The sequence below is a fragment of the Halichoerus grypus genome, chromosome 11 (assembly GCF_964656455.1).
Source record: "Halichoerus grypus chromosome 11, mHalGry1.hap1.1, whole genome shotgun sequence".
In the NCBI taxonomy this organism is placed as follows: Eukaryota; Metazoa; Chordata; class Mammalia; order Carnivora; family Phocidae; genus Halichoerus; species Halichoerus grypus.
This window is the reverse complement of record NC_135722.1, coordinates 106,588,902-106,606,079: the sequence shown is the minus strand read 5'-3', so window position 1 is coordinate 106,606,079 and position 17,178 is coordinate 106,588,902. Positions and strand designations below refer to the sequence as shown.

The window sequence follows — 17,178 nt, the reverse complement described above, 5'->3', positions numbered from 1 at the left end:
AGACCTCAATTCCATTTAATTTTTGTTTTTTGTTTTTTAAATATTTTTATTTATTTATTTATTTGACAGAGAGAGAGACAAATAGCAAGAGCAGGAGCACAAGCAGGGGGAGTGGGGGAGGGAGAAGCAGGCTTCCCTCCGAACAGGGAGCCCGACGTGGGGCTCGATCCCAGGACCCTGGGATCATGACCTGAGCCGAAGGCAGACGCTTAACAACTGAGCCACCCAGGCGCCCTTCCATTTAATTTTTGGTAGCCATGTAGAAAAGGAACTAGGAAATATACCCTGAGTGTCAAGATACTTAAATTTTGCCTCATTTTAAAAGTAATATATGACTTATTATGGAAAATATAGAAAATGCAGGAAAGGAAACAAAAAAAATCACCCCTATATTATTCCTCTAACATAGCATAGTAATATTTGGGGGCACTTCATTCTTGCCCTCTTTTTGTGCACATGTGTGAGCATGTAATAAAACGTAGCTTGTTTCATACATAATGTTTCCAACTTAAATAGTCTTTAGGAATACAGTATTTGTTGGCTGTAATATGAGATTGCCATAATTTATTTCACCAGTCATCTTTTTTTAGAATATCTGAATAGTTCCCATGTCTTTGCCATTATAAATAATGCTATAATGAGTATCCTTGAATATAAAGCTCTTTGTTTCTGATTTTTTTTTCTCTCATATATTTGGAAATAGAATTACCAAATCAAAGCATATCGACTCTTAATTCCCTTGGTTACATTACGGGCATTTTCTAGTAAGTTACAACATTCAGGGTAAAGATTGGGTAGAAAGGGAATGGCAACCTGCCACTCTGATAATTTAGCAGCAATTTAAAAATCAGATTATTTTTAAATGCTTATGTGACATGCAGTTGGTTTTGTGGTTTGCACTTTGCAGGTACTCATTTGCAATTGTGGGCATCAATATAACTGATCTGGCATATAATCTACTGGTGAGCGGAGCTCTAAAAACTCACTTCTACAACATCGCCCCAGAAGCTCCAACACTGTCTCATTTCCAGCAAACATTCTGTAAGTGTCCTGTTGCTGAATTATCAATACAGTTACTATGGAACATTCTATGCAAGGGGCAAAGCTGAGAGATCTTTGCAATGTGGCTGCTTTGGGATCTTTGAACTTCCCCTTTGGTTTTGATTTTGTTGTTGTTTTCTCATTCAGAAACCTCGAGTAATATTTTCAGGCATTGTGGATTTTTCTCTTTCCCAGCTCTTGCATAATATCCACTCTATCAACTTCTGGTCTGGGTATCTCTCTCCCTCTGATGCAGCATGGCATAGCACTCGAGAGTGCAGGCTCGGAAGGCAGCCCGAGTTGATTCCCAGATCTATGTTTACCAACCTCTCTAAGCCTTGGTTATGTCAGGTATAAGATGAGTCCTTTCCTCATAGAGTTGCTATGAAGACAAAGTGAGATCATGGGTAAGAAGTTCTAAGGAGCTCGCTCCCTAGTTAGTGCTCAGTGAGCATCAGAAAGAGGAGATGTCGGTGTAGTGGGTGGTGCTGATGGCGGTGGAGCTCCATGGCATTATCTCCCTGCTACCACTAGTACCGCTACAGAAGGAAGTACTAATGAGGGCCATCCTTTGGGTTTGCAGGGACACTGAGGTTTCAGAAGATAAAAACCGAGACTCTATGACAGAGTCCTGGGACAGTGTTTTCTATTCTTAGAGAGAGAATCCTAAAATCTGAATGTCATTGTGACCCTTGTGGGCCAGACACAAACTGGTTTGGAGGAACGTGGAAAGATGTTCCAAGTCACTAAGCAATCCAGGCAATTTAAAGGAGAAATGTCATTTAAACCATTTAAACCATGCTTACTGCTCTGAGGGCCTTGTACCCAGACTTTCTTAGAAATTTTCTAAGAAAATTTCAAAGTTTTTCTTCTCTTTTAAACTTTTTCAGCTCTTCTGTTAATTTGCTGAGCAGGTCTGCCACTCTAACTATGGTTAAGACACAGCTGTTCATCCCAAATCCACTCTGGGGAATACTGTTCCCCACTTCATTTTTACAATGTGACAGAGTTAACAGCAATTTCTTTTATCTAAACTCCTAAATTAATAGTGATTATGTTATCTAGGATTTTGTCTTTTTTAGTGTCTGCTTAATCAGGACTTCTGGTTAGAGATGGCATAATTAATGCATGCATTATGCTCCTTTTGAAATTTCACTAAAGTTAACGTAAAAGGATTTTTCCAAGAAAGCATAAACCCACAAGGACAGGAAAAATCAGGAACAAGGCAGGAAAAACCTCATTTTGGAAGCTGAAAAACAGGTGACGTGATAACTGATTTAGTAGTCCTGAGGAAGCAAATCCCAAATAGGCAGTGTGGAAAAGTAAGAAGCAACCTGATTTATTCCATGGGACCTCCCAGAAGGTTCAGGAATTGGCACCATTAGGTGTCTCTGGAAATAGGGCTGAAGGCAGGATCAAAAACAGCAAGACTGCTTGAAAATATGTTAAGAAACTCTTAGAGGCCCAAATCCCCTTCCCTAGGACACAGCTTCTGTCCTTCCCTGCCCCCCAGGAGAGGCTGGTGGATTATTCTCTAGAGAGTTAAAAATAACATGTCTCTGGTCTGATGAGAATCAGGTACAGCTGTGGGCAAACCACACTGAAAGTGATGATGGGCACTGAGTCATGCAGGCGGCTTCTCCCCCACTCCTCTGACCTCGGCAGCCAGTCACGAGGCTGACAGGGCCTTCTCTGGGTTATCGGAGCAGCCCGACAGAAAACAGCTGAAGATGCTGACCTCTGGGTTTCCCCAGTGAAACAACCCAGCCATAGCACTCTACAGTCATGCTCACTCTCAAAAAGCCCTACTTACATGCCCAGAGCTTCCAATAAGCTTTTAGTCCCTGGCTTTTTATTTAGTAAAAAATATTAAGACAGCCAAGGATTATCAGATGTCTTAGTTAAAAACATGTCCTCAAATTCTTTGACACTCCTTCCATTAAGAGCTAGGGTTTATTTGTTCCTCTTACCCCTTGAATCTGGGCTGACCAGTTGGCTGGCCAGTAGAATATAGCAGAATTGACACTATGTGCCTTCCAAAACTATGCTAGAAGAGGTTTTTGCCTGGTTCTCAGGGACCGAGCTGCTTTTGAAGGCATGAGCCCCATGTAACGGATCTGATCTCTACATGCTGTGAGGAAGTCTAGGACATATGGCGTAGCCATATGTAGGTGATTTCACTGACAGCTCCAGATGAGGTCCCAGCTGATAGCTAGTGTCCCCACAAACATGTGAAGATACCTCCACGTGATTCGTGCCACCAGCTATCAAGTCACCACACCCTTCAGGTCTTCAGACATTGAGTGGAGACTCCAGTTGAGACCCCAGACATTGTGGAATAATCCCTCTTATGCCCTTTCTGAATTCCTAATCCACTGAATTCATGAGTGTATTAAAATGGTTGTTTTAAGCCACTGGATTTTGGAATAATTTCATAAGCAGTACTAGATAACAAGAACAGTAATGAAAGCCTCAAGCATGAAAGAGTCCAAACAAGCAGAAATAAAGCCACTAGAAGGAAATAGAAACCATGCAGGGAGAGAAAAACTTCAAAACTATGTATCATTAGTATCCCCAAGGAATTAAGAAATTGTAATTATGAAACAAGAACAAGGTGCTACAGAAAGAACATTCAGAAGACAAAAGAGTGCTCTTAGAAATTAAAAATCAAATAGCAAAAATTAAACACCAAAAAGGATTAGAAGATAAAGCTGAAAACACTCCCATAAAGTAGAACAAAAAGTATAGATGAAAAATAGAAAATAAAAGTCAAGATAATAAAGGACCATTTTAGAAGTCATATATAAAAATGGAATTTCCAGAAATAGAACAATGACACTAAAGGGAGGGAATCAAAGACGTAAATCAAGAAAAATTTCCAGAACTAAAGGATGAGTTTTCATATTTAAACTAGTAAGCACCAGCATAACAGATTAAAATAGATTCATACCCAAGGTCCATATCACTATGAAATTTTATGACATCAGAAAGAGATGATTCTAAAAGTTTCCAAAGCTGCCACATGAAGAATTGGGAATCAAGATGACACTGGAATTCTCAACAGCAACATTGTATTCTAGAAGACAGTGGAATAATGTATTCAAAAATTTAAGAGAATATTTTTTAAAATCTAAGGGCATATGATTTCAATTTAGATTTCTATACCCAGGCTAACTTCCCAATTAAGTGTGAGAGAACAATAAAGATATTTTTTAAATGCAAGGTCTTAAACATTTTACCTCCTTGTACCATTATTAGGAAGATCCTGAAGGGTATGTTTTCATAAAGAGAGTAATCCTGAAAGGAATACGTGGGGTCCAGAGAGCAGGAAATCTATCACAGGAACCAAGTGAAGAGAATCTTCAAGGATGAAGGTGAAGGGAAAGCCCAAGGTGGTATCTGTGCAGCAGGATGAGAATAATAAATCTAGATTTTAGCAGGTCGGAGGCTCTGGTAGAGACTCTTTGAAGAATATGAAATTGATGGAATATCTACTGTTTGAATACACTGCAAAGATGCTGGCATAGCTTAGAGTCCAGTGGGTGAAAACTAAGCAAATAAACAGAGAGGGCAGTTGGTAATACAGCACAAAGAAAATTGTTAGAAAACATGTGATAATGTGGTTGGAATGGGTGAAAGGGAGCTAAATCTTCATCTTCTTATAAAGGAAGTCCAAAAAATCAAGCAATGGCAATCATGTTATATAGAGCTATGGAGGTCGATAATCAGAAGAATCAGCACAAGAATTGATATGTTCCTTTAAGGAAGCAATAATTAAGGCAGGAGGTGCTGCTGGTTTTGTGGTTTTTTGTAACAAGACTTGTTAAACTATGAGACTCTATAAACTATGTGCATGTATAACTTAAGATAAAAATGAAGAGCAAATTTAAGAATACATATACCTTATAACTTGTTAAAAATGGAAAATTAAAGTCCCTTACATATGTGATTATAGCTCCTACTTTGACAACTAGATGATTATATTCACTTTGACCACTTCTGACAGATATTGAAGTTTTACTACAGATCAGGTTCTGTGCATCTAAAAAAATAATTAAAACATAGTGGAAGAATTTTGTAATTGGGAAGTAAATGTACTGTTTTTAAAAACTGAAAAGTCTTATGACTGGCACAGCTCACTCAGTCTGGGAGTCGAGGAAAACTTCCCAAAGCAAATGCCACTTTCCATGAGACCTGAGGGATGAGTGGCAGGAAATCAAGAAATGGTGGCTGAGTGGTCCAGCCACAGGGGGTGGCACAGCAAAGGCCACAAGACAAAGAACATGGTGGACTCAAGAATCAGAGCATAGGGTTTGAGGAGGCAGGTGATAGAGCTGACAATAATAAGAGCAGGGATGGGGAGGTGAGGGGCACTTATCTTGAAGAGCTTTGTAAACCATTTGAAAGAACATCAACAGTACGTGCACCCCGATGTTTATAGCAGCAATGTCCACAATAGCCAAACTATGGAAAGAGCCCAGATGTCCATCGACGGATGAATGGATAAAGAAGATGTGGTATATATATACAATGGAATATTATGCATCCATTAAAAGGAATGAAATCTTGCCATTTCCAACGATGTGGATGGAACTGGAGGGTATTATGCTGAGCAAAATAAGTCAATCAGAGAAAGACATGTATCATATGATCTCACTGATATGAGGAATTCTTAATCTCAGGAAACAAACTGAGGGTTGCTGGAGTGGGGGGTGGGGTGGGAGGGATGGGGTGGCTGGGTGATAGACATCGGGGAGGGTATGTGCTATGGTGAGCGCTGTGAATTATGTAAGACTGTTGAATCACAGACCTGTACCTCTGAAACAAATAATACATTACATGTTAGAAAAAAAAAAAGAAGAAGAAGATAGCAGGAAGGGAAAAATGAAGGGGGGGAAATCGGAGGGAGAGAGGAACCATGAGAGACTATGGACTCTAAGAAACAAATGGAGGGTTCTAGAGGGGAGGTGGGTGGGGGATAGGTTAGCCTGGTGATGGGTATTAAAGAGGGCACATACTGCATGGAGCACTGGGTATTATACACAAACAATGAATCATGGAACACCACATCAAGAACTAATGATGTAATGTATGGTGATAAACATAACATAATAAAAAAAAAAGAACATCAACAGTAGATAAATAAGTCCCCTTGCTTTGCTTCCCTACCCCTTGTACGTACCCTATTCTATATTTACCATGCTTTTTAGGGAAGCAGTTTTGAGGGAAAATAGAATGAGTTTTAGTTTCAGGCATACTGGGGGTGAGTTCCTTTTGGGAAATCCACATGTAGCTAAATAGTAGACATTCCAATGGAAGGCCCTGGAGCTCTGAGGAATTCCAAGGGCAGATTTGGGATGCATGAGCATTGAGGAGAAAATCAGAGCCACACAGTGTGGGAGCTCTGGCAGGAGAAAATCAAAATTAGAATCATAGGAATTGACATTTAAAGACAGGCATTTTGTTGTTTGTATTCACTACCTCAGCATAGAGCCTGATACAGAGTAAGTACTCAGTAAATATTTGTTGGATGATTGGATGGATGGATGGATGGATGGGAAGCTAAAATATTGGATAATGTCTTTTGTGGAAGAAAGGAAGTGTAGTTCCTCATGGAAAATTTAGCCTTGGCCCTGAATGGATAGGCTTTCAAGACAACCCTAGCCCAGGTGAGTAGCATGCAATAGGGTTACTTATTTCCCAAGGCCCTCACCAGGTTTTAGAAAGAGCAGCAATCCCCCAATAATTGGGGTGTAAGCAGAGGGACTCATGCCTCTCCAGAGGAAGCAAACCATGCCCTGAATTCACTGTTCCTCTATCAGACATGATCAGTTCTGCACGTTTCCTCTGTAATATTCTTGCAATTACCTGTGTCCTTGCTTATGTCTCTGCTGTCTACTAACTGAATGCAGTGAAGCAAAACTAAGATACATTCAAGCAACAACAAATACACTGCAGGCTTGGGTTGGAAAGCCAAATTAGTATTCTAAACAGGTATTTCATCTAGGTGAAAAAATGTAAGAAACTAATGGCTCTATCATTCTGACTTTATAGTATTACTCAGTGAATACTGCACTGCCAAGGCAGTGTGCTACAAAAACTGCATTCCATCTAAAGCCCCACGGAACATACAGTTCCACTGAAATGAAGTAAGGCAAGGTGTAGTGAGCACAAGGGAAGTATAATGATCAGAAGAGGAAAAAGAATGATCTTTCCTTTGACCTTCAGAAGAAGGGACTATTCAGTAAGAATAAGAACCAGGGAAAGAGAATACACTAGGAAAGGCAGCAGGTACAGTGGTGAAAAGTCAGCTGATTTCGGGTTCTCGCTTCCAGCTTCCAGCTATATGGTGTAACTGTACGCTATTCAAATATCTTTTCTAAGCCCCATGTCCTCATCTGTTAAATGAAGATACATCTACACTACCCACTCCACAAAGAATTAAGAGACTATAAGCAATAGCCTGGCCTCTGTTTCCTCCCTCTACTTTCCACGCCATCTTGTTAGCTTCCTTAGCTACTAAATCATTGGCTGAAATTGTCTACCTGGGTGTCTCTCCCCAAGAGACAAGAGAATTGGGGAGCCCAGGAACTCTACCTTTTTCTTGTATCTGCTGCATATTTGTTAACTGGCAGATGAGCCAACTGATCAATTGACCAAGTGGATAAATGAACACTCTGTAATGTTATAAAAATGAGTGGAGTATTATAATTATAAATGTACCCTGGAAGCCAAGCCACCATTTCTGCATTTTGATTAAAATCATGTTATACAATCTGTATTTTCCTGGTAGGATAGAGAGAATCTGCAAGCTTTACAGCTTCACTTTTGTACCCTTAAGAGGAGGGATCCTGAGAATAGTGTCAGATTGTTAACCACCCCACCCCTAGTCTTATCCTTGCCTTTTTTTTTTTTCTTGCCTACCTTTTAACCCTTTCAAAATGTTTTTCTGTAATTGCATGTAAGGTGGAAAAATGAGGAAACCAAATGGATCTGCATTCTTTTAACACTCTGCACCACACTAGATCACCATTCGAGTGAGTTGCCAGCATACAAGCACACTGTAGAAGAGTATTTTTATACATATGATGCAAAAGTGAATTCTTCATTAAAAGATAATTTTCACAGTACCTGTTCATTATTGTCAATAAGAGTAAAGACCTTATCACTCATGAGATAATAATGAGATTCTTTTAACTCATCATGTATGATTTTAATTCATAGTATTATGAATTAGTATTAGAAGCCTGACTCTATATACAAAACAGCTCAGATGTGTTTATTTGAGCTGAGAGGCCAAGTCAGGAAAATTATGTATTTTATATAGCACAGGAAGAAGAAATTATAAGTAGTCATAGATTTCACTTAAAACATAAAAATATAATATTTAGGAAAAAGCCAAGGGAACTTAAAAAGAGGGCATCTTTTAGAGCAATGGATCTCAAATTTTAGTGACCTGAGATTCATCTTACTGCACTGCAGCTGAATCTGGGATGGGAGGTCTGCATTTTTAAAAAAGTACCCCATAGCATTCGTGGGATACTTTAGGAGTTTGCCCAGTCACTGAAATGGACAGATGATTGAATTCTTTTGGTTGAATAAGGTACTGAGATTAAGGGGAACCACTTCCTCTTGGTGTGCACTAAACCCAGCAGAATAGTAAACAGATTCCCAGTCATGGCACGTGAAAAATGGTGAGGAGAAACAGGGATGCTTAACCTGGAAAAGGGAGAAGCTCAGGGCACAAGAGACACTTCAATTACCTGAGTTGGAGAAGGACTGAATTTGTTCCAAGAAATACAGGGTAACAGATTTTGGCCCAGTGTGAGGAAAAATCCTTAAGAATCAGGTTCTTCATCCATGGGACAGGTTAATGTCAGTGCTGTCACAAGAAGAGCTCAAGGCTGGAAGCTGCCTCCGGGACTCCCAGCACCAGATAGAGCAGAGATGGACTGGACAGCTCCTGGGATTGCTGATACCTGTGATCTGGGGCTTCCCTGACGTTATCAGGTGCCCGTAACAGTGGCAGTGGGCCCTGGAGTGTGGCCCAGAGGCATGTGAGTGAGGGTTGGTGGGTGTCCCCATCAAGAGATATTAAAAACAGTCACATCAGTTAATATGTGTGGAGGGCCCAAAGATAATCCAATCCTAAAAAAATGCAATGGTCAAACCCCCAAAAAAGTAAAATAAGTTTTCTCTCTCCTTACTACCTTTCTTCCTGTAGTTGTAGAGAGACCATATACTTAAAAATGTATAAGCATATTTAACAGTGTAATGAATGAGAAACCCAGGTGTGTTTGTGGAAGTGGACCAGTATCTGGAAGTGTGTTGGGGGTGGGAAGGAAGGTCACTTCTAATTTTGTATTACAGTGAGATATGGTAAAGATTTTAAAATATATGTTTACAGACCTATGTTAAAGGTTTTCTCATAAGTAGCTAGTTACTAGAAAAACAAATGGCATTCATTTTTTTTTTTACTATTAGCATTGAGAATGTTTGTTCTCAAATTCTCTCCCCATGCCCCTTATCATTTCTGCTGCTCACTCCTTCCTGTGGAGGTGGGAGGGCTAGGATTCAAACCAGGTTTCTAGCTTCAGAATCCTTGCTCCTATATTCTGCTCCTTCTAATGCTAAAACCAAGAAAAGCTTCTGTAATGTTCGATTTTTTAAACTAGAATTATTTCCTTAAATGCTTTGCTTCTAATATATGAGACACTTGAGCTTGTAATAGGTTTACTACATACAAATATCTATTATTGTCTTTTTAAAAAACTATTCACATTTCAATTCTGAATGTGGTTGGGGGAGGGTGCACAGTGGGGAGACAGAACACAGTGAATAGATTCAAATACTTAACATTTATTCCAAAAATGTTTCCAATCCAGATCATTCATAGATAACACTTTTGAGACAGAGAAGTATTTGAATACAACATTATGCTTCAGAGCAAGAAGGTCTTATTAACAATTTCATGTAGTTTAATGACCAGTCTGTGTTTTTCAGAGTTGATTTACAATTTTAATTGTCTCACAATAGACTGTCAGAAGCCATTTGTTTGATCTGTCAGAGTAATTTAAAACTTTACTCAAATCAAATATCAAGAGAAAAAAAGCTGAGTGGAGTAATTTTGAAAAATCAGACCATTATTTTAATTTAATCAGGAGGGGAAGGATGAAGTAGTCACTGTCGGCCTTTCGGATTATGTTCCAGATGTGATTCATATTCAAGAGATGGCAGAACTGATTTGTCTTCCTCCTTGGGAAGAGTAAGAATAATTCCAGGACCAATTGCAAAAGTCTTGCAGATTGGTAGCTTCTACTGCACTAGTTTTAAAGAATAATCTTTAACAGTAATATTTGCTGCATTTTGATCTCTTCTTTGAGCTCCGTGGTTGCTGTCATTTGGTCTGACATCTCTTTCAGCATTCAGTGATTTTGAATGTAATTAAGGACTTTTTTTTTCTCCTGCATTCTTATCACGGTCTTATTTCTAACAGGCTATTTGATGCATGAGTTTCATAAGTTTTGGATTGAAGAGGACCCCATGGACATAATGGAATTCAATCGTGTGCGGGAGAAATTCCGCAAGAGGATCATAAGACAGCTGCAGAACCCAGACATGGCATTGTGCCCACACTTTGCTGCCTCAGAAGGTTTAATCAACATGTAGTCACCCACGCTGGTTTTAACGGATACCCTAGAACACTGCCTCATTGTCGTGTTAGATCCTGCTTAGGTCCCAGCTCACACACTGAATGCACAGTGATTGTATGCATGCCTTCTGGTACAGTATTTTCATCTCTTGGTCATAATTACCAGATCCCCAGATACCACTGTTTCTGGAGTATCTGTCATCCAGTGACCGTTCATATTGTGGCATTATGCAGTGTTACATTTGCCTTGACACCCAGGTATGGAGAGAGTTTTCTATTTTTTTAGATTGTTCTCCTCCCCCTCATAATTCAGCACTGAAGAACTGTATTTCTCTAGCTGTATTTTGTATGCAAGAGATTTAGCTGAATCTTGTTCTGTGAAAGCCTTTTAATTTACTGATATGTTTCATGACTACTGCTGCTAGCTCTTCAGGCCAGGTTCACGCTTGGATCTCACTCCACTAAAGTGTATGACTTTCAAACAATACAGACAGACACATGATAAGCCAAACCATTCCTGCAAACACAGCCGCGCCTCGTGAAAATGTAACAAGGCTTACAAGAAGCAGATTTAGGTAGGTGCTGTTTTTGTTTGAAGAACCGCAGAATTATATTGTAACTTCCCCCAGCTGCAACTGTGTCATAGTCATATGGATACCAAATAATTTTATTCCCATAATTTTACTGGCTTGGATGCCTAAATATGTTTATGATGCCTGGAGCCTCAGAAAAGAAGTATGCATACTTCAAAAGCTGCAAAAGGTTTTTCACTGCCTGCCTCTTGCTGAACTCAGAGTTACACCCTGGCACTGTTCTGATCCAAGCATCTTTGCTTGGGGAACTGAGTGCTGACTGGTTTGTTTTCAATGTCAAGAGGTTATATCAAAAAACAATTTGCAAGAAAATGTGTTGCAAGAGAGGGATCTAAGCTGTGTCCTTCTGTAATATTTCTTGAAAATAATGACCTTGTCTTGTATCAGTGAAAAAAGTAAATTGCTTGGAAGGGAAAAAACATCAAATCATTCCAAATCTGCTAAAAATCATTTTAAAAATCATGATTTAGTTTGGAATTATGATTGTAGTCTGTTGAATAGTATTTACCATGGCATTTCATACCCATGGTATTTTATACCTTCTGACTATCAATTTTAGTATTATTAGACATTTGTGTGATCACTTGCTTATTTAAATGAAGTCTGGGTCCTGCCTAACTGTCAGTTATATGAATAAATTACATGTCATTCTACTGTAACGTATAGTGGATTTCATTTTAATATTTTTGTGCTTGTACAGATTCTGAATATGCAAATATATGAGTGGGTAGAGTGTCAAAGACAGACGACCTAGAGCTGAATATAAATCATGCCATCATTCAGAGTAACCAGGTGTAAATTAGAGTGTGTCATGTCTGACAGACTTCTTTTATTTAATGTTGAGGCCTGATGGTGCTTTAATTGAAAGAGTAAGATCCAGCTTCTTCTTTGTAACTTCCTATAAAGCCTGGTTTATCTACAGCTAGACAATGATAAAGGCAACATGAAGCTGCCTTTTGTTTCCTTGTCCCTTCTAGCTCCTTGGGGACTGTGCATACTTTCTCTCTCAGCTGCGTACCAGGTGGCAGCATTCTGCATTGCAACTCTTACGGCCCTGTGCCCTTCGACAGAATGGAGAAGGGAAGGAGTTGATGAACGCGTGATGTGTATCGTGAGGAATGACAAGAATACAGATTCCTCTCCAGGGTGAGGATGTGTGAACCCGCTAAGTGGCCCGTCCCGGGAGCCGTGAGCGTGCGCCGCAGCTGCAGCTGCTGAGCGTGCGGACAGCTCTCCACTTCACTACAGCCTTTGTCAGCCACGTGTGCGTCCGTCTCCTGCTCCCCACCAGGGCCCCGTGTCACTGCCGCGGCTTGATAGTATGTGGCATTTACACCAGCTCATGTCTCTTCTGCTCAGGTAGACACAGTTGATGGTAACAAAGTCGGGAGTTTTCCCTCCCAGCTCCTTGCATCTCTCTCTGTTGTACCCTAACATGGCTGCACAATTTTAGGATGCGCAAACTGCCAGCTCCTTCCAGTTCTGAGTATTATTAGACTTCTCGTTCACACCTCTTTGTGAAAGATGCGTTCTACCCAGTAACCGGAGGTGAGGTGAGAAAAAGAAGAGAAGAAGGTTTCAAAAGCATAAAAAAATGTGTGATGTGTATGCGTTTTCCTCTTGAGCATTCTTAGCTTGCTTATCCTTATTCCGCCGAACAAGGGTTGACCACTTAAAATGTAAATTATGTAGCAAGCCTCTCACAAGTTTTCCAAAACACTGCTTGCTATGATAAACACATTCCGGTTTGTACCACAAAAAGAAAACTCTTTGAAGCACCATTTTTGAAAATTATGACTTCCATTTGACTTTCCTTATCACAGTTCTTATTATTGTAACTGAAAAAATAGTTTTTGCCTGATAACCCACCATCTTTTCCACTTGAAACAAAACTTAAATACCTATCTATCCCAAAATGTAGGATGACCTTACAATATATCTTCCAAAGCTCACGACACTTTTGAGAGAAAAAGAGGATGCTGTTAATAATTTCTTCAGGACAACGGCGTGAACTGGGACAGTATAAGAAAACTGAGATGTCAGACATTAAGTAGGGACTGTCTACCCACAACTCAGACAAATGCAACCTGATTTTTTCACATTCAAGCCTCTGGCAGAAGTATATCACAGGGATACAGATATTTTGATATCTAGGATATTACCCAACATCTTAAAGACCCATCAAGAGGCACAAGCTTCATCTGAGAAGCTCACATGAATAGGCTAGGCTTATTTATAGAAAGCAGTAGGGAAACAAAACCCAGCAATCATACTCCATGGCCCTAAATTAGCTTGATCTGTAAACAGATGGGGCCAGATCCAAACCGAAGAAATATCAGGAGCAGACCCAAGTTGGTAAAGTGTGGGGATCAGGCATGAGAAATAGAAGGAAAAGGGGACAGGAAAAAAAAAAGTGTCAGCTAGGTCCATAGCCATACCTAGGAAACTTTGAGCCACGGTGACATACTCTATCAAAGCAATGCTTCTAACTCTTCAGGGAGCTTGAAGTAACTGCTCTAATCTGGAAACAAAATGGCAGAAAAGCAGAATCAAGTATAACATCAAGTCCTAGAATGACAGAGATTCTAGTATGGTTTCCATTTCAAGAGTGAACATTTAGTGAGTGCTGATGCTATGTGCCAGGACCATGCTAGCCTTTATTTGTATTAGTTCATCTCCTCAACAACATACAAAGTGAAATTGCTTCCTTCTTTTTCTAGACAAACAGGCTTAGAGAATCAAGTATATTGCCATGGGTCTCAAGAAAACAAAATATCACCTCACACAGCAAAATGTTGAAGATGTGGAGAAAAGGGAACCCAGGTGCACCGTGGGTGGGAATGCAAACTGGGGCAGCCACTCTGGAAAACAGTGTGGAGGATCCTCAAAAAATTAAAAATAGAACTACTCTATGATCCAGCAATTCCATTTCTGGGTATTTATTCAAAGGAAATGAAAACACTAACTCAAAAAGATATCCGCAAACCCAAGTTCACTAGAGCATTACTTAAAATAGCCAAGACATGAAAACAAGTGTCCATCGAATGATGAATATATATATATATGCCATGTTTTCTTTATTCATATATTTTACACACACACACACACACACACACACAATGGAATATTATTCAGCCAAAAAAAGAAGGAAATTCTGACATTTGTGACAACATGGATGGAACCTGAGGGCATTATGCTAAGTGAAGTAAGTCAGACAGAAAAGCAAATACCTTATGATCTCACTTATATGTGGAATCTAAAAAAAAGCCTGAACTCACAGATACATATTGTGGTTGCCAGAGCAGGTGGTAGGGTAAAGGTGGTCAAGAGGTACAAAAAAGTAGTAGTAGTAAGTGGCACAGCTAGATCTTGAACCCAGGGCCTTAATCCCTGACTTGTAATCATGCTGTCTCCCTAACGAATTATTCTCTATTGCCCAGGGTAGATTATAAACTTAAGTATACAACCTACCTCCCAAGTGATAATATATATGTAAAAACAGTTCTTGCTCAGGTGTCTTTAGGATGAATTCATACACTGCAGATCACAAATGCTGCCATACTGTCCCTCAGGACTTCTCCCATTTTTGGTTAGAATTTCTTTCTTGATACACAAAGAACAATTTTTACAGGACTGTGAGCTCTCTCTCCTGATCTCTGTCTCCCCCAAGAGTCATGAAGCCTGCACACCACCTCCAGGCTCCCCTGTGGGAACTTCAGTGAGGTTCCTCCATGCAATATGCTCACACAGATGCTTAGGAGAGAGGGCAGGGCAGGATTACAAAAAATAAAATGTTGACTTAGTACCTTCCTATTATTTTATCTATTGTGTACCTGGCACTGTGGTCTGCTTTGCAAAAGAGGCCATAGATGAAAAGTTTATGGTGGGGCACCTGGCTGGCTCGGTTGGGTAAGCGTCCAACTCTTGGTTTCTGCTCAGGTCATGATCTCAGGGTCATGATATCAAGCCCCGCATCAGGCTCTGCACTCAGCACGGAGTCCGCTTGAGATTCTCTCTTTTCCTCTGCTATTCCCCCTACTCATGTAAGTGGGCTCTCTCTCTCTCTCAAATAAATAAATAAATAAATAGATAGATAGATAGATAGATAGATAGATAAATAAATGTATGTATGTGGCAAAGAGAAGAGAAAGCTGAGCTTCAGCTTGTAAAGCAACAGTTGAACCCCCTCCATCATGCAAGGTGGGTTAAGGGAGGTCCCTTTAAGACTGCCACCTACCATAACAATAGCTCAGATGCATTCCACAGCATTGAAAGGCATGGGTCTTGGAATAGACTTTATTAGGAATATTTCTAAATCAAGGATTAGCAAGAGGAAACAAGATATGAGTGCATCCCATGTCCCAAGGCATACCAGGGCCTGTGTGCTACGCTAGACACACTGTAGGTCTGAGTGGGGGTGAAGAATCCCGATCCCCCTGTTGTCCTCCCTTCTTTTAGGGCAAGCCTGAAAGCAACCATGGGGGAGGTGGTGATCTGACAGGATCACTTTGTACCCAGGCAGTCTGGATCTGGCTGCCAGCTGCCCTGCCCCTGCAGACCATGGGATGTGCGGGACGTTGCCCTGGGGAAGGAAATCTCTGGTCCTAATGAAAGGTAAGCAGATGCAACCCCTTCTGAAGGGAGAGAAAAGAGCCTTCAGGCACAGATAGTTTGGTCAGGCAGCCCAAAGAGAGTTTGTGAGTTCTTTTTTGACAAATCTCATCATATCACACCCACATACACTTACATTTTAGATATATTAGCTCTTCTATGCCAAGTGTGTAGCAATTAACAAGGAATAGGGACATCAGCAGCCTCTCGGTATATGATACTAAAAGTTAAATAATCTGCTTTTGGTCAAGTTTTTACTATTTCTGCAAAGTACAGCAGGGAAAACTGGCAGTCAGAAGACCCACATTGCAGCGTACCTGCTTCTAGCCTTCTTTAGGCCAGTGACCTGCCCTCTGTGACTTCGCTTTTATCATCCGTAACAGAAAAATAATAATGACAGCTCCTCTTCAGACGATTATTGTTAAGAGTAAAATCAAATAAGCTCTCATTAATTAAAGTGCTTGGGAAACTCCAAAGTACTGGTTAAACACATGTTTAATTACGGTTGGTATTTTATCCATTTGGTTTTTGGCTATGAGCTTACTCTAACAGAAAAGCTATAAAATTTGTCCTTGTAGCCAGTGTCCCCCATTAATTCAATTCAGCAAATATTTATTGAGCACTCACTTTGTGCCAGGCATCATGCCAAGACTGGGGATAAAATGGGAAACAAGACAGTGTCCTTGGTCTCACAGACCTCATCGTCTAAACAGCACCTTCTTGTCAGATGTGGTCCTTGGGCCAGCGGCAGGAGCACTGCTAGAAATGAATCGTCGCTGAGCGCCTGGGTGACTCAGTTGGTGAAACGTCGGCCTTCGGCTCAGGTCATGATCCCAGGGTCCTGGGATCGAGTCCCGCATCGGGCTCCCTGCTCAGCAGGGAGCCTGCTTCTCCCTCTGTCTCTCTCTCCCCCTCTGCCTTTCTCCTGCTCGTTCTCTAATTAATAAAATCTTAAAAAAAAAAGGAAATGAATCACTGCAACCCCTCCCCAGACCTACTGAACAAGAATCATGTAACACTCTCCTCAGCCGGTTCATGTGCACTTTTGACAAACACTGCTCTAGAGGGTATTGATCCTGTCACTCTCCACTGAAACCTGACAAAGACTACACCTCAACTGTTAATGGTTTAGAAATCAATCAAACATCCCCTTTGTTTTCCCACAGCTTTCTCTGGAGCAAAGAAGGACTACATGTTCTGTTGTCATCCTCTTCCAAGTGCAGACAGGAGTCAACGTGGAAGAGGAGGGCTGTGAGGGACTGGATATCTGTGTCCCTCAGT

The 17,178-nt window shown here is 40.5% G+C and overlaps 1 protein-coding gene and 1 long non-coding RNA gene across 4 annotated transcripts in view; one reads left to right on the top strand and one right to left on the bottom strand.

Moving 5' to 3' along the window:
- Positions 1-11,945, top strand: part of ELMOD1 (ELMO domain containing 1) — a 44,497-nt gene extending 32,552 nt beyond the window's left edge. For all 3 annotated transcript variants that reach the window (XM_036067859.2, XM_078059063.1, XM_036067857.1), the window contains 2 exons: positions 908-1,041; positions 10,538-11,945. In XM_036067859.2, coding sequence (XP_035923752.1) covers positions 908-1,041; positions 10,538-10,710 — 307 coding nt within the window. In that variant the 3' untranslated portion in view covers positions 10,711-11,945. The remainder of the gene's footprint in view (positions 1-907; positions 1,042-10,537) is intronic.
- Positions 1-17,178, bottom strand: part of LOC118520106 (uncharacterized) — a 108,150-nt gene that overhangs the window by 71,222 nt on the left and 19,750 nt on the right. The gene's annotated exons all lie outside the window — the stretch shown is intronic.